General features: G+C 36.9%; 2 protein-coding genes across 9 annotated transcripts in view; one reads left to right on the top strand and one right to left on the bottom strand.

Moving 5' to 3' along the window:
• Window positions 1-15,488, top strand: part of RBMS1 (RNA binding motif single stranded interacting protein 1) — a 344,109-nt gene that overhangs the window by 40,168 nt on the left and 288,453 nt on the right. The gene's annotated exons all lie outside the window — the stretch shown is intronic.
• The window catches only part of TANK (TRAF family member associated NFKB activator), a 91,990-nt gene that overhangs the window by 9,562 nt on the left and 66,940 nt on the right, over window positions 1-15,488 (bottom strand). For all 8 annotated transcript variants that reach the window (XM_046943609.1, XM_046943608.1, XM_046943606.1 and 5 more), the window contains 5 exons: window positions 13,682-13,828; window positions 10,981-11,089; window positions 10,040-10,152; window positions 2,228-2,407; window positions 911-987 (listed from right to left, as the gene is read on the bottom strand). In XM_046943609.1, coding sequence (XP_046799565.1) covers window positions 911-987; window positions 2,228-2,407; window positions 10,040-10,152; window positions 10,981-11,089; window positions 13,682-13,780 — 578 coding nt within the window. In that variant the 5' untranslated portion in view covers window positions 13,781-13,828. The remainder of the gene's footprint in view (window positions 1-910; window positions 988-2,227; window positions 2,408-10,039; window positions 10,153-10,980; window positions 11,090-13,681; window positions 13,829-15,488) is intronic.

Below are 15,488 nucleotides of genomic sequence, written 5' to 3' on the forward strand. Positions count from 1 at the left end.
TATAAGACAGCAAGAATTCACAATACTTTTTCCCCTAATTCTCTCCAATTCTCATCTTCAAGAATATTCTGCTTGACATTAGCAAAGGTTGTTAAAAGCAGTGTTATTGCCTATCTCGTGAAAAGTGCAAACCTAAGAGTATTGTCAATATTTTTCTCAAAACATTGTCTGAAGGAGGAATGCTTGCTTAGGAAATATACTGCTTTTGGTCCCTTGGTCATTGTCAAGGTTGGATGGTTTCAGTTTACAGACACACCTGGTTTCAAGCCCTCTCATTTAGGATGAACTGGGCCAAGAATTATTTCTTCACACTATCAGACCTCCTCCTGGCAGTGCAGCAGGCTACTCTGCTGCGCTGCCATCAGTTAAACACAGAATGGCTTAGGTCAGAAGGGACCTCAACGATCATGAAGCTCCCACCCCTCTGCTGCAGGCAGGGCCACCAACCTTCACATTTAATACTAGACCAGGCTGCCCAGGGCACCATCCAACATGGCCTTGAACACCTGCAGGGATGGGGCATCCACAGCCTCTCTGGGCAGCCTGGATCCAAAGCCTAATCCATTACAGTTGTATGTTCCTGTTCTGAAGAAAGCTAATGCAAGGGAGTTAATGCTTATCCAAAACCCAGTATTAAAGTCCACTGTAATATCCCGTAGAGTTTAACCTCCTGCTGAACCCAGCAGCTATTCTTCTTCTCAGCTTATCTGTACATACTTGCAAAGCTCTTTTGTGATTCTACATGGCTTTATTTCCTTCCAACATCAGCTCTTTGATCTCCGCTGCTCTCATGCCCTGCTGCTCCTACTTTTTAAGGTACTGTGCAGAAATTATGGAAAATGAGAGGTCATAATTAGTAGCAGAAAAGACAATTGTAAGTAAATTGCAGAAATATTGCAGAAGTATTTACCTTTCAGGCAAAGGTGAAATACCAGAAATCCCTATAGATAATTCAGGCTTATCTGGAACAACTTTCTTACTTTTCACCTTGAAGTAAAACATGAAAGTACGGATCACAGGTTAGCGTATTCATTTTGCTCTTCACCCTGATATGATTACAAACGCCGCAGTACCCTTCATCTACTCCTTCTGGAAGCACTCAAAACATTCACAAAATGACAAATACATTTTTTTACTGTTTTTGTGAAATCCCTATTTTTAGTTTAGTTTTTAGCAACTCAGGATGGCATTCCTCTGCTCATGCTTCCTTAAAAGGAAACTGGTTCTAAGAATCTTGCTTCACTGTAAGTCTGTTTCAATCATATATAAGATTCAGATTATGTATTATGTATAAGTTTGTTACTGAGGCACCCAGAAATTCCAGCTCTTAGGAAAAAAAAAATAATCAATTTATTCATAAAAACAATCAATGAAGACATCAAAAGTGAATGTGTCAAGATGTTCTTAGCTTTGACTACCACCTTGTGGTTCATTCTAGTATTACGTAGCTTTAAGTCAAGGCAAGGTATTAGAAGTTTTTACAATAAACAGCCATTAAGTTGCAGTTCCACTAGATCTACATTACCAGATGGCCTGGATATGTTCATATGTGCTCCACATCAGACTCATAACATGATCATCCGTCTGTCAAATTAGCTGATTTCAGTGATACATTGCTTATAATCACTGACTCGTAGCCTACCTGGTGTTAAAGTGCAACTGCGGCTCCTACTGGAACATTTGAGCCGCTTTATTCCTAACAGCATTGGTTACAAATGTCTTACTGTGCTTGGAAAGTCTGACAGCAACAAGTTATGTGTTGCTGTGCTCATCCTCTTACCTGTATTCAATTCAAATTAGCTAGCTAAAAGGCATTTACAAGATTACATTTCCACCAGTGACTGCAGTGCAGCTATCCCCAAACTGTATTTCACTCTAGATGCTATTCTGTAACAAAAATAGAGTGGGGTAACAGCAAAAAAATCAACTCAATCTTGATGAAAACCCCCAATGGAAGATTATAAAACTGAAATGCTGATCTCCAGTTTTTGCAAATGCTACTATAATGATGACAGACTGTAAAAATAACTAACATATAAACCAACCAATGTATCGAATAGTTCAGAGTTTCCTACATGCTTTACACACTTTAACAATTTCCTAGTAATGATATAATGTTGAAATTTAAAATCATTTTCTTAGAATAATTAGTATAAATGTGTTTGAAAAGAGTTGTATTTTACAGATTGTTTTTTACATTTCATCTCCACTTGGTTTCTTATCTTACCTCTATTTTGTATGTTGGCATCTGTGTACCCTTTTGGGCGTCACTTAATTCTTTCAATTTGTTTTTCAGAGTTCGTATTTTATCTTCTTGGTTGGAAACAATAGACATAAGCCTCCTTTCCTTTTCACTGTTTCTGTCCTCAAGTTGCTTCAACTTCATGCTCTCATTTTCTAACTGTTCCTAAAAAACAATTTTAGAAAGTCCAGTATATTTACTAGAACTGAGGTTTGTGGAATGTCAGTATTCAGCAGTCCAGAAAAAGCTAAATTAAGCTTCTCCAACTAAAGTAAGGGACAGTCTTATTTACTACTGTATTAATTTTGAACTGATAGAAAAGACCCTCTACTGCTAAACATAGATGTATCTGATCATATATGATTAATCAGAACAATTGAATTTTCTGAATTTATGACAGTCATATTAATGTTGTTAGTCATTTTACTGCTGAGGGTGCCCCTGAGGAATCCCAGACCCTGCTGTAAGAGAGAATTTGGATATCAGAAGGAGGTTCTTCACTGAGAAGGCAGTTGGGCACTGGAATAGACTCCCCAGAGAAGCGGTCATGACACCGAGCTTTCTGGAGTTCAAGAAGCATCTGGACAACACTCTCAGATGAATGGTCAGATTTTTGTGTGGTTCTGTGTGGAGCCAGGAGTTGGACTCAGGATCCTTACGGGTCCCTTCCAATGCAGGATATGCTACGGAAGAGTCAGGGGAAAGGAATTATTTCCTTCGGTTGAGGGGAATCTGGTCAGAGAATGTCTATGCAAACTTGATACACACAAATCCATGGGCTCCAATGGGATGCACCCACAAGTGCTGATGGAGCTGGCAGAAGTGATTGCCAAGCCGCCCTCTATCATCTTTGAGAAGTCACGGTAAAAGGGAGATATGCCTGCAAACTGGAGGAAAGCCAGTGTCACTCCCGTCTTCAAAAAGGGCAAGAAGAATGAGCAGGGAAGCTACAAGGCAGTCAACCTCACCTCCATCTGTGGGAAGGTGATGGAATAGCTTATTCTCGATGTCATCTCCAAGCAAGTGGAAGAAAAGTAGGTCATCAAGAATAGTCAATATGAATTCACCGGGGGAAATCATGCTTTACCAATCTGTTAACCTTCTATGATGTCATGACTGGCTGAGTAGATGGGAGGAAAGCAGTGGATGTTTGTATGGTTGGACTTCAGCAAGGCTTTTGACACTGTCTCCCATTACATCCCTGTAGGTAAGTCTTGGAAGTATGGGATAGATGATTGGACAGTGAAGTGGATTAAGAACTGGCTGGCTGGCAGAGCTCAGAGGGTTGTGATCAGTGGCACAGAGTCTAGTTGGAGGCTTGTAGCTAATGGTGTTTCCCAGCGATTGATGCTGGGTCTGGTCTTTTTCAACATCTTTATTGATGATATTATAATAGGTCATCAACAGTCTGTAAAAAGGTCATGCAAGGTGAAGAGGAAAGAAGAAAATAAGTGTCCTTTTGAGAAGAATGTTTGTTTTTTTACAAATAGGATCTAAACAGATTGAGGTTGTCCGTTTGGAGATTAGATAGGTAAAGGTTAACCTAAACTATAAGATACTGACATATTATCAGTGAGACAACCAAAATGAGACAATAACAGCCGTATAGTGATGGATCCATAGTTAGTCTACTCACACACATCAGGTGGTTAAGCATGGATGTGTGCATGTACAGCTGAAACAACAGTTATGTGCCAAGTAGCTATTCTACCTACCTAAATAAAGTCAGAAAAATAGTATTGAAGACAGTTTTTCCTTTAGTATCACTTGTGACTTTATACAGTAAACTTAAGGTCAGAGCTTCAGAGCAATTCTGGACTTGCTGGAATCTCAGAGATTCAGATTAAACTTCTTCTCAGGGGGTTCAAAACATTGTCTAAAAGTAAGCTGTTCCTATCCTAGAAAAAATCCTCTCTCACCACAATTTGCAGATATTACAAATCCATTCATTCAAACACCTCTGAAGTGATAAGGTATTTCTGCTTTAGGTATTGCAAACCTCCTAATTCCTAAGGCTGAATGACTCTTCCTTCCACATTTTGCACTTTTGGGGGAATATATTCCACTTTTGGAGGAATATATAGAACTTACAGGACAGATCAAACACTTTCTATAGTCTTCTAATGTAGAATCTGTACACTGCATCATAGTAGGTAAGAATCCAGGGAAGTGTGTGAATCAAATAGCAGCAAAAGAAGAAAAAATGAGAAAGATTTTTGTTCTGAAAAGAACAAGGTGTCTGAAGACTTTAGGCCAATGAATCCTAAAGAATATAAATATAATATTTCTATAATTGATGCTACAGCAGCTATATTTAATTTCTTCAAGAGGCATGAAAACATTGAAGGCACAGAAAGTTCAGAGCACATAAAGAAAATATCTGATGAATGACAAAAGAAATCATATTTATCAATGTGGGGAAAAATATAGCTTCTGTTAAGAGGAGATGGAGGCATGCATAAAAGCATTTTCAGGAGATGTGAAAATACTTTGAAGAAAAAGCAGAGCCAAAAGCGGGACATTGTTTTACAACTATATACTTTTCTATGTTATTTAAAGACTACAAAAGTCTGAAAAACATCATGCAGCATGAGAATAGAAATAAAATCATAGCTACAAAGAAGACTTCAGTATTGTTTTGTGTATGAAAGAAACACAAAAGCATAGAGCAGCTCAGCTTATGACCTGTTTACTTAACACCTCTAGCCACAGTTAAATATGAACAGGGCTACACTGTTATTCTTCTACCTGAGTAATACAGACTAAATCAGAAATAGTTACCAGGAGGTACCAGGGAGTGCTCTGGTCATCTAAGACAACACAAAACAAACATGAGATATGGTATGAGGAACTGATTTTTGCTGTTTCAGTAATAGGAGGGCAGTAACATCCCATGGTGCAAGTTCACAAGCACCAAGCCACCGCAGAGCCATTGTTTGGTCACTGAGTTCCCAAACAATCCCTGGTCAAATTCAATTTCCATAAAAAAACAAAAACAGAAAACAAACAACAACAAAACAAAACAAAACAGAACAAAACACCCAAAAAGTAATGGCACACAATACCAGCTTCTTTGGTATTTTCCTTTGAAAATAAGCTCCTTGGAAACCCAAACACCTTGGAAAAAGCTTACGTGAAACACAACACTTGCCCTTAACGATAATAATGACAAAATTAATGACAATAAATTAACTCTTTCACTGAGCCTGTGATATAGCATTGATCTGCACACAGCATTTATCCATTTGGAACTATTACAGCTCCAAAAAATGTGGACTTTCAAAAGCTTCTGGACAGCTAGGAGCATTGCAGTAACGGCCAGTAGCTTTCTTCCATTTCTTCCATTTTCTCCTGCAGGCAGCAGGGACAAGTTTTAAGAGATGAAGATAAGCTATGTGGGAATCAATGTTGGAAGAGCCTTTCAACATGTTTCAATGAAAATATATCAGGTTTAAGTCACCATTTTTGTGCAACTTTGGGATATCATGCCAGGAAAAAGACCAGAGATTGCTTTTGGGGATCTTGTAGTAATACAAGCCTTCACAGCCCAATCATCTTACAGTTTCTTATACTGTCAGAGTTTGGATTTTGCAAACAATGTGGTATTATAAAGTGTGCTAAGTTTTAGGTTAGTGCCATGACAGGTATGCCACATAGGTGATACCTGCTCAGTTAAGTACTTGGCTGCACAATATATCTTTTAAGAATGCTTGAATTAGCACACAGCAAAGAGGTTATATCTTCACTATGAAAAGATTATCTCTTCAAACCATGACACTTCTTTTGGGGAGGTTTATCTCACAGAACATTCAAGTTGGAAGGGATCTCAAAAGGTTCTCCAAATCAACCTACTAATCAAAGCAGCAGTCAGTTATGATGTTTGACCAGGTCTTGAATTCCTCGAAGGATGGAGATGGAACAACCTTTCTTGACAACCTTTTCCAATGTCTGTCTGTCCTTGTGGTGAAAAGTTTTCCCTTGTGTCCAGTTTGAACCTTTCACACTTCAAATGCCTATTGTCTCTAGCCCTCTTGCCATGCACAACCGTGAAGATAACCTCTATGGAGAGCTATTAGCTTTCTCTAAAGCCACTTCTTCTCCACACTGAACAAGTCCAGTTTCTGCATCTTCTTCTTATGGGGCTTCTCAAGCCCCCGACTACTTTGTTGGGTCCTTTGCTGAACTCTATTTTATTCATTGCCCTTCCTGTATGGGAGGCATCCAAGCTGGATATGGTATTCCAGATGCAGTCTAGTGAATGCTGAATAGAGGGAGATACTCACTTCCCTGGGTTTGCTATCTGTGCTCCCAGGAAGCTGCTGCCTTCCTTTGCTTCTGGGGCTCACTGCTGGCTCATGCTCATCTTACTGTCTAAGAACATTCCAGATCCTTTCCAGCAGAGCTGCTCCAAAGCACAGCCCCCGAACTGTACTGCTGCAAAGACTGGTCCCTTTACTGTTCCCCTGAAGTGTGTTATAATGGTTTTTTTTTCCCCGCCATGAATTCCTAGGATAAATTAACTTTCAAATAATTTCAATGGAAAATGTTACTCAGCTTACAAACTACTCTAAGTGATTTCAGAGAATATTATTGGTAATGACTTTCAACAGCTTAACCACATTCATTATTTTTGGGCAGAGATACACTAAACAGGTAAAGAAATAAGGAAATAGGCTATCAGTACACTAATTTCATAAATCACAAAGCAGGGTCTAATTAATGTTACAAAATGCATCTTAACACTAAGCTAAATGCATAGACTACCATAAAAATCTTAATGTACAGCTTTCTTTGCATCAAAGACAGGAAACAGCGACACTAGAGAAGGTGATACTGACTCTATGAGATTGACATAGTAGCTGCTCTTAGATATCTAAGTCATTTTATTCCCACAATTTTGAGCACAAAGAAGACTACCATACATTGCTGTTCTTTTTATTATGCTAACAGCTTGCAAGACAAACATTTACTGCAGAATGAAAAAATATGTATCTTATGTGCATCAGTCAGTCCTGATACACAATGGCTTGCACAGGAAATCCTGATAATCAAGCTCCACATAGCATTTAATACTAAAGCTTCTGACCAAGGAAAATATGAACATGAGCACGTCTTCTTGCCACAGGTATTGATTTTAGCTTCATGATTTATGGACACTGTATGTCCAACTCTACTAAAAATAGCACACAGAAGAAGCTTTGCTTGACATTGGTTAATTGACATATCTCCTGGAGAGCTTTGACTCTGGTACAGTAACTAGAGACACATTCTTCCTACTTAATAAAGTTGAACCTGGTAGTACCTAAAAACAGCCTCAGAAAAACCAGCAATTCAGGTGCCTTTGGCCTCCTCAAGCAGGGGACTGAAGAAATATGGTAATTTTGTATGTAGTCTGGTACTGACCACCAATGAGGATAAATGTGAACAAGGAAAACGTTTTACGACATGCTGGCAACAACATTTGACAGATAAAATGGACAAGTCTGGCCAAGTTTTTGAAGCTGGAAGACAGAAAAGTTAATCCCTACCTCATTTTGAACTGAAATTTAAGGACTAGCCATGTACCTCTTACAATCAACCCAGCACTTCTGTTAACTGTACTGGAAGACAGATTATAGTTCTCCAGAGAAACTATATTGGACTTAGCAGAAGACAGTTTCAATGGGTATGGGTAAACCTAGTTTACTATCCAGAATTGAACATTTTGCAAGCCTGAAAATTTCAGTGGAAAAGCAGAATAAAGGACTTAATACAATAGAGGACAGTATTTGTAGACATCATTTATTTGATTTAGAGCAAAATGGGGATGGAATATGGTTAGAAAAATATAGGCTTTCAAATAAAATATATAAACTTACAAATTTGAATACCTAAAAAAGGCCAACAATTTATTGAATTAGATACAAGGTAACTACACTGAATCAGTGGCAAGATTTTTTTTTTTTGTCTAACAGAAGTCAAAAGATGATGTCTAGAGAAGAATGCAATAAAGGAGGAGGCATTCATGATGCATCCCTTAATAAATTCCCAGATTTTCATAGCCATAGTTCCCATATTTTTATTAACTTAATAGATTTATCTTCCAAGAAGTTGCCCAGTTTTCCCTGGAAACATGAAGCTCTACTGGGTGACTGCTTACCACATGAAGAATTCTCTCTCTCTCTCTTTTTTTTTTCTGTTAACCTGGCCCATAATGATTATTATTTGTACTTCATTTGTTCAGAAAGACAGGGACTGCGCCTGACATAAGTGCGCAGGGACTACATATAGTTTATTTCGCATGGAGTTTTATCAGAAATCTTACCATTGGTGGCACAGATGAACCAAAATCCAGATGAACTGGCTGAGAGGCAACCATAATAACTGACTAAACCAAAATGCAGACAAATAGAAATAACATATTCCATTAAGAAAAATAACACCTGAAACAATGACTCCTGACTCTCATGCACTGACTGTAATGTACTGTATAGATCACGTAATTTCTCAGTGTTTTCCCATATGAGAAGAGTAGATAGATAACACAGCTCTCACTTTCAGTCATTATACAACTAAGTTGCTAAGTGAAGCTACCATCTTGGAGAGCTCAGAAACAAGAACATGGAATATTAGCCTTGGTCACATCTCCATATGCAATTGTAAAGCTGAATAATTATCCAATTCAAGACAGAGAAATGCAAAAATAAGCAAAGGTGTTCCATCAAAGAATTAACCCTTCAACTACATTGTACTACAAATAAATGTAAAGTTTAGGAAAGAAATGGCAGCTTGTGATTATATATTTTTCTATGTTAAAATCTGTAAGGATTCCTTTTTATTTAAAAAAGTAATGTATATAAATTTTCAACAATAATAAATTTAAAATGTTAGCAAAGGCTTAGTTTTAAAGGAGGTTCCTTCAAGATAATTAAATAAGCATCAGTAATCTAATACAATTATTAATTAACATTTCTGATTTGAAAACTGCATTTCTGTGAATTTAGCATAGTATGTTCATAGCTATGGCTTAGGAAACAAATTCTGAAATTAACTATTTTTAAATCCAGGACATGACAGTTATAGGTCTTTTTAAGGTTGCCTTACAGCTCCCTGTCTCTGTCAGGGAGCTTCATACTCTAAATCATGAGATTCCTGCATTACATGGAAGCTCTCAAAAACACAATAGAATGACTTAGAATAAGAACAATGCAACTTTGTATATCTCTGTCACTGTCTTTACTGAACATACAAAATCCACCCACAGTATTTACTGTCTATTCTACAGAACTGATTTATTCCTATTCCTGTTAGTCTAAACAGCCTGTACTGAAAACTTCCGTGTTATTTCAGTGAATAGGGAAAAAGAGACACTATATTAAAATTGTCTGCTTAAAATCAGACAAATCATCCGTGTCTCCAGAGCAATGGGTAGTTTATTTAACACCCCATCACTCTTTGAGTGCACGTTCTCCACTTCTTGCAAAAACACACAAACTGGCTGCAGTCTGAAAACTCTTCTGAGAGAATGAAGAAACCCCTTCTTGACCGCTGGTTTGGGCAGGTAAAGAAAAAAATAAGCAAATTCCTACTTTCTAATCAAAATTATTCTAGGGAGCCGGAGCAAACGACAACTACACTGGGAAGTTTCAAAGACAGATGCTTAGTTCAACTAACTAGACTACAGGGCACAACACTCACGCAGTTCAGATAAGGATCTTGTTTTGGAAGAACAGTTCAAAGACACCTGTCCTTAGGTTCTCACAGTATAATCACAGAACAAATGTAATCTTACACTCAGCACGTTGCAGATGACCATACCTTTAGGAGTCTTTCTCTTCGCTTTGCTACATTCAGTTTTTCAGAGAGCTGGCTAAAAGATAAGTTGGAGGTTTCAATGTCTTCATGCCTCAGAATGTAGGGATGCATATTACCTTAAAACAAAAAGCAGCTGATTGTCACCGTATCCCCCAGACAGCTTCTAAGTACAAGCAAAAAATTAAAATTTGCTAGGCTTATATTAACTTCTTTATTTTCTTTGAGAAAATCTTCATATTAAACAGGCAAAATAAATCCAATTGTGTGCTTACAGACAATGTGAGACTAATCTAGCAATAAGGAATATACAAGTTTTCTTAAGAATAAAAGCCAACCACTTTGCTAGAATTTATGAAAACCAGGAGTATTAGGCTAGTGTGAATAAAGATCTAATGAGCATGGCAGAGTAACACATGGTTACAATGACTCTTTTCTATTATTTTTGTAATACAGTAAAACAGTAGAAAATTATCAGTCAATGACTATTTGATCTGAAAGAGAATTATCTGCTTATAAACCCTTTAGTGATCCAATAAAATCAGTGTTACGTGACTTCCTGATGTAAAAGACACACAACTATAGCATTCACATCTAGAACGACCTATGGGCTAAACTTATTAGCAGATAGCTGTAAAGTTAATACGCAACGTGTTTTAATCTAGTGAATGATTTGAACCCATATTTTCATAACTTTTTTTTTTTAGTTCAGTGTGAGCAGGTTCTACATCTAAAGAAAATCTCACCATTTCTTGAAGAGGATACAGAAGCGTTGCATTTTATAAATAGATTTTGAAACGGCACATTTGCGTTAACTCTCACGTTCACAGAAAAGCATGAAAGTGCTTTGAAAGATGTATATTGTGAAAGCTGAAGCCACAAAGTCAAAACTATTCATCAATGCAGCACAGCATAAAAAGAAATAATGTGCAGACTGGAGTACATACCTCTATTAGCATTCAGAGCAGCTAACTGTGAATTCAGTTTTGCAATAATGCTGTTTTGAAGCTCTATCTGTTCCTGCTGTTCACATATTTGCTGCATGTAGTTCTCTGTCTGCAAATATAATTTAATTAGCATTAATCTTATTTTGTTTTGACTAGGGGTCTCCTATTTAACATATAAAAAACAGCTCTGATTTTTAAAGACAATTGTAGTTGTGGACCTCTGCATGAAAAACCAACTACAGCCACGCTTGGCAAGTCTGTACTTTTCAAACTTTGCTGACTAGACAAGATACAATAGTAAATAAGTACTAATTTTCAGTAACTGTTTCAACTACAGCAGTTATAAAGGACAATTTAACTTCAGTGCAGGAGCATTCATTCACAGCCACAGAACACGTCAGGTTTCAAGTTAGAATTATTCTATTTATTTCTTCAAAATGCTGGTCAGTTAACTTATCCACAGAAAGATATAACTTTCTTCCTCTGTCTTTTCTAACAAACAAATTGTATAAAAATAGCCTTTCAAAAAGATGATTTTAAATTAAAACAACATTGCTTATTCCATACAATAGATACTTTGTAAGTAAGAAACTGCCTACCTACATACCTCCTTTGAATGTAGTAGACTTGTTTTTCTAACCTGAAAAATGGGGGGGGAAGGAAGGAAGGTAGCAAAAAAAAAGTGGCCAACCAGCCCTATTCTTTATCTAATTATAGTTGTGCTATCACCAGGCCATAAAGATCCTAATAACCAGGCCACACAGAGTCTAATAAAGCTACTCACATTTCAGTGAAGTGTTATAAATGTTGTTAGACAGCCAGTTAATTGAACAAATGGTCAGGTGGCAGGAAGATGCTACTACTCAAGAACTATTATTTGGTTAGCACACCCCTAATGTTGCAGTTACAGTAGCACTAAAAACAAGTGAGAAAACTTGTGAAATCCCAGCAAGAAAGCTTACAGGGTTGCACTGAATTTTTCTGGAATTAAGAATATGCCTATTACTGAACAGGTCAACACCTAGCACAAAAACAGGTACGTTTCCACTCCTATTTATAATTAATCCATACTGATTTCTAATTCTCGAATCTCAGTCACATTTGAATTTCACACTCCTCTACTGCCCAATGTGCTTGTCTGTGAAGTAGGCAGGAATAAACCTAGAAACAAAATTTATTTTAAAAGGTTGGGTAGTAGTCGTACTATGAGAGTTTATTAAAAAAAAAAGTGATCAAAGAGCAGTACACTCCAGCAGCTACAAGAGACCTCATGAAGCAGAAAAATCACTGAGAACCAAATTGAAAATGTACAACAGCAATGTCTTGTCAACACTTCTGTACAGAGCACAGACATGACAGCTAAAACAGACAGAAGAGAAGATGCTTTTGACAGCCAGTGTGCACAAATTATTCCTTGAGTCAGATGGCAGCAACAAGTTACCAACTAGAAGATCTGCATGACAACCAACCATCCATCTGTATCAAACACCATCTGGCCGAGATGACTCTGGCTTCTGTGTGCTTGACATGGCTCCCAGCTCTAGAGACTGGCAAAACAAGTGGCCTATTGGTAACTTAAGTAGTAAACTGTTAACAACAGAATGGTGGACAATCCAACAATGTGTGAAGGCCATACAATGAACAGAGGAATTTACTAGAACAAGGCACTGTACGAAGATCATTCAAAACCCATGAGTTTGGCTTAAAAAAAAACTGAAAAATCAACACAAAGCAAAAATACTCCAATTCTTCCTGAAAAGATACTTCCATTCTCTTCTGAAGTTATGGAATCCAACTACTGAAAGTTTCACTAAAGCAAAAATTTGGCCTACTTGGTAATTCTTTATGAAAGGCTTTTGGTTTTTATTTCAGAACCAAAGAAAACACGAGGGGAAATACTGCAAACATTTAGTTCTCTTAACACCAGTGATCTCACACACTTGCCTAGCTTTCTTCTATAGACTTGAAAAAGGTTATCTCCTGACCTTGTATTCAATATCTTGTTTCTAGGGCAGAAATCTCTCTCATGTACTTCTGGATGCCCTAGAAGTACTACCTTGATTATTTTTCCTTAAAGTAATTAATTTTTGATCACCCTTTTTTTTTTTTTTTTTTTTGAAAGAGCAAAAGCAGTAAAAATTCAGAGGTGCTCCTTACAAGTTAGAATGCCTCCAGAGTCTGTTTCTTTTACTTCATAATTAAAGAACAATTGTATTGGTTTTTTTTTAAGTAAAAACAATGCATATTCTAATAATTTTAAAATAGGTTTGCTGTAAATGTTTAAAGAAAGCTCTATTGTCCAAATAGATTGCACAGTGCTTAATATGTCAGAGTCTCTAAGCTATTCACAATAATAACTCAAAAAAATCACTTTTGATTAAAGCAAATTAAATTTCAAAATGTACTTCATTACAGATGGGTAACTTGCATATACTTCATTGCAGTTTACATTCATCTTTCTTCAAAACAGAAAACTCTTTTCTCACCTTTAATGTTTCAGGGGAAAAAAAGTTGAAACCCACCTACTACATTCACACCTTAATGAGCTGCTCTGCAGCTCAGTGGCCTGGTCTCATAACTGCAATTCTCAACTCCAGTGCACTCAAGTGCGAGTAGCTGAAGTGAAACTGAATTCTATGTGTATCACAATCCTCGACTGGAAGAACTGCTTTACAAACACAATTGAGAACCCACCACATACTTTTTGCTGTAGTTCTTTCACAGCATGGTCCCTATCCATGCATGCTTGTCGATAGGCTTCATAAGCTTTGTTAAGTTGCTCTCCAATGTTTTTGTCCATAACTCCCAATGTTGTTTCATCACTGAAAGGATGGTCGAGTTAAGAGATCTGAAAAGTAATCAGAAGGAAAAAGAGAAAACCAAGAAAAAGAAGTATATAACTAAAAATACACATAACATCACTCTTTTTATTATCAGATTCAAGTAATATGTGCAGTAATCTTGAGCATTAACTCACAAAACAGAACTATAGCTCTGCTCATCTCAACGTTTTCATTCTATGTTCAGGGTTATGTTCAATCATAAGCTAAGTCAAAGCAGGTTAATGATGAATCAAATTCTGGACTTACAGACTTAAAATTGATGCAAATCACCAGTTACCTGATTTTACAACATTTCAAACAGTTTAATGTTTACTCAATTGTAAAAAAACAGATACCATTTAAACAAGCCAAAACAGAACACAGCTTTTTTGCATTAAACATTTTAAAGATAAGAATTCAGTAACATTAGGTCACATCAACCTATCCTGCTCTTTGCCACACTTGAAAATGGCAACACACTCAACACCAAAAGTTGAATAAAACAAATTTTATCTAAAACAAACAAACAAACAAACAGTATTCCCAACCAGTAAGAATTAGCAAGAAGTTTTTCCACATTACTATCAACTTCTTATACTTTGAGAGCGATTTCATTATCAGCTCCTGAAACTACAGCTCATGGTCACTGAGGCATAACAGAACAATATTGACTGGTTACAGACTTCAATTTCAAGACAGAATGAAATTTGCAAACACAGATCCTTTGCTTCTGTAACAACAGATGACATAAATTTTAAGATTTCAGATTAAAATTTATGATAATGTAAGTACAGTAGAGATAGATGAGTGAAGTCTCAAATAAAAGTAAAAAAAAGGGCCAATATTATGAAGGGGAAAAAAAAAAGCAACCCACAGCTCCTCTCCTAGTTAAACATTAGCATGGTTACCACACAGTACAAAGAATGGACAGCCACTACCATCTATCACTATCTTCTGCGTTCATGCAAAAACCACAGACACTCTTAGGGATAGTGGAGCTGTCAAGAAAACACAGCAAGAAGGTTATGAGGATAACCTACATTAGACCCTGGTCAGCTTTAAGTTTTGTTCATTTTTCTTGCTCTTGAATATCTTTAATGCAGAAAAGTGGTTTGGCTTTCCTAGAAGGTGCAATTGTCTACTGTACAGATGTCGTATCTTTTTGACCTATTAGCTTTACTCCGAAGATGTGTATATATTGCAAAAGCAACTGTATCACAATTGTATCTCAGGATGGCCCTACTTTATTAATAGCAAAGTGAACTCTTTAACAGCTTAGAAGCATTTAGGGCCTTTTGATACAAGAAGTATTACAACAGTGAATGGGCTTCAATCCAGAGTACTCACAGTTCATGGAAAATGAAGGTATTCATTTCGTTCACGGAAATTCAAATCTCAGTTTGGAAAAAAACAATGCTTAAAACTGATATGTAACTTCCAGCCTTCTACTGACTGATCGACTGAATTGATGGAGGCTGGGAATATTAACAAACATTCTTACTCTTATCTACACTGCTGGTACCAGGAGACAGAATTGTAGCACTACACCCACTATTCCGTTTGGTAGATTAAAAAAAACCAAAAACCAAAAAACCCACAAAAAAACAAAAAAACCACAACAGTTGTTTGTAGTCCAACCAACTCTATGGAAAAAAGTCTACGAATCTTAATGTAGAGGTAGCTACC

Source organism: Gallus gallus, chromosome 7 (genome assembly GCF_016699485.2).
Source record: "Gallus gallus isolate bGalGal1 chromosome 7, bGalGal1.mat.broiler.GRCg7b, whole genome shotgun sequence".
In the NCBI taxonomy this organism is placed as follows: domain Eukaryota; kingdom Metazoa; phylum Chordata; class Aves; order Galliformes; family Phasianidae; genus Gallus; species Gallus gallus.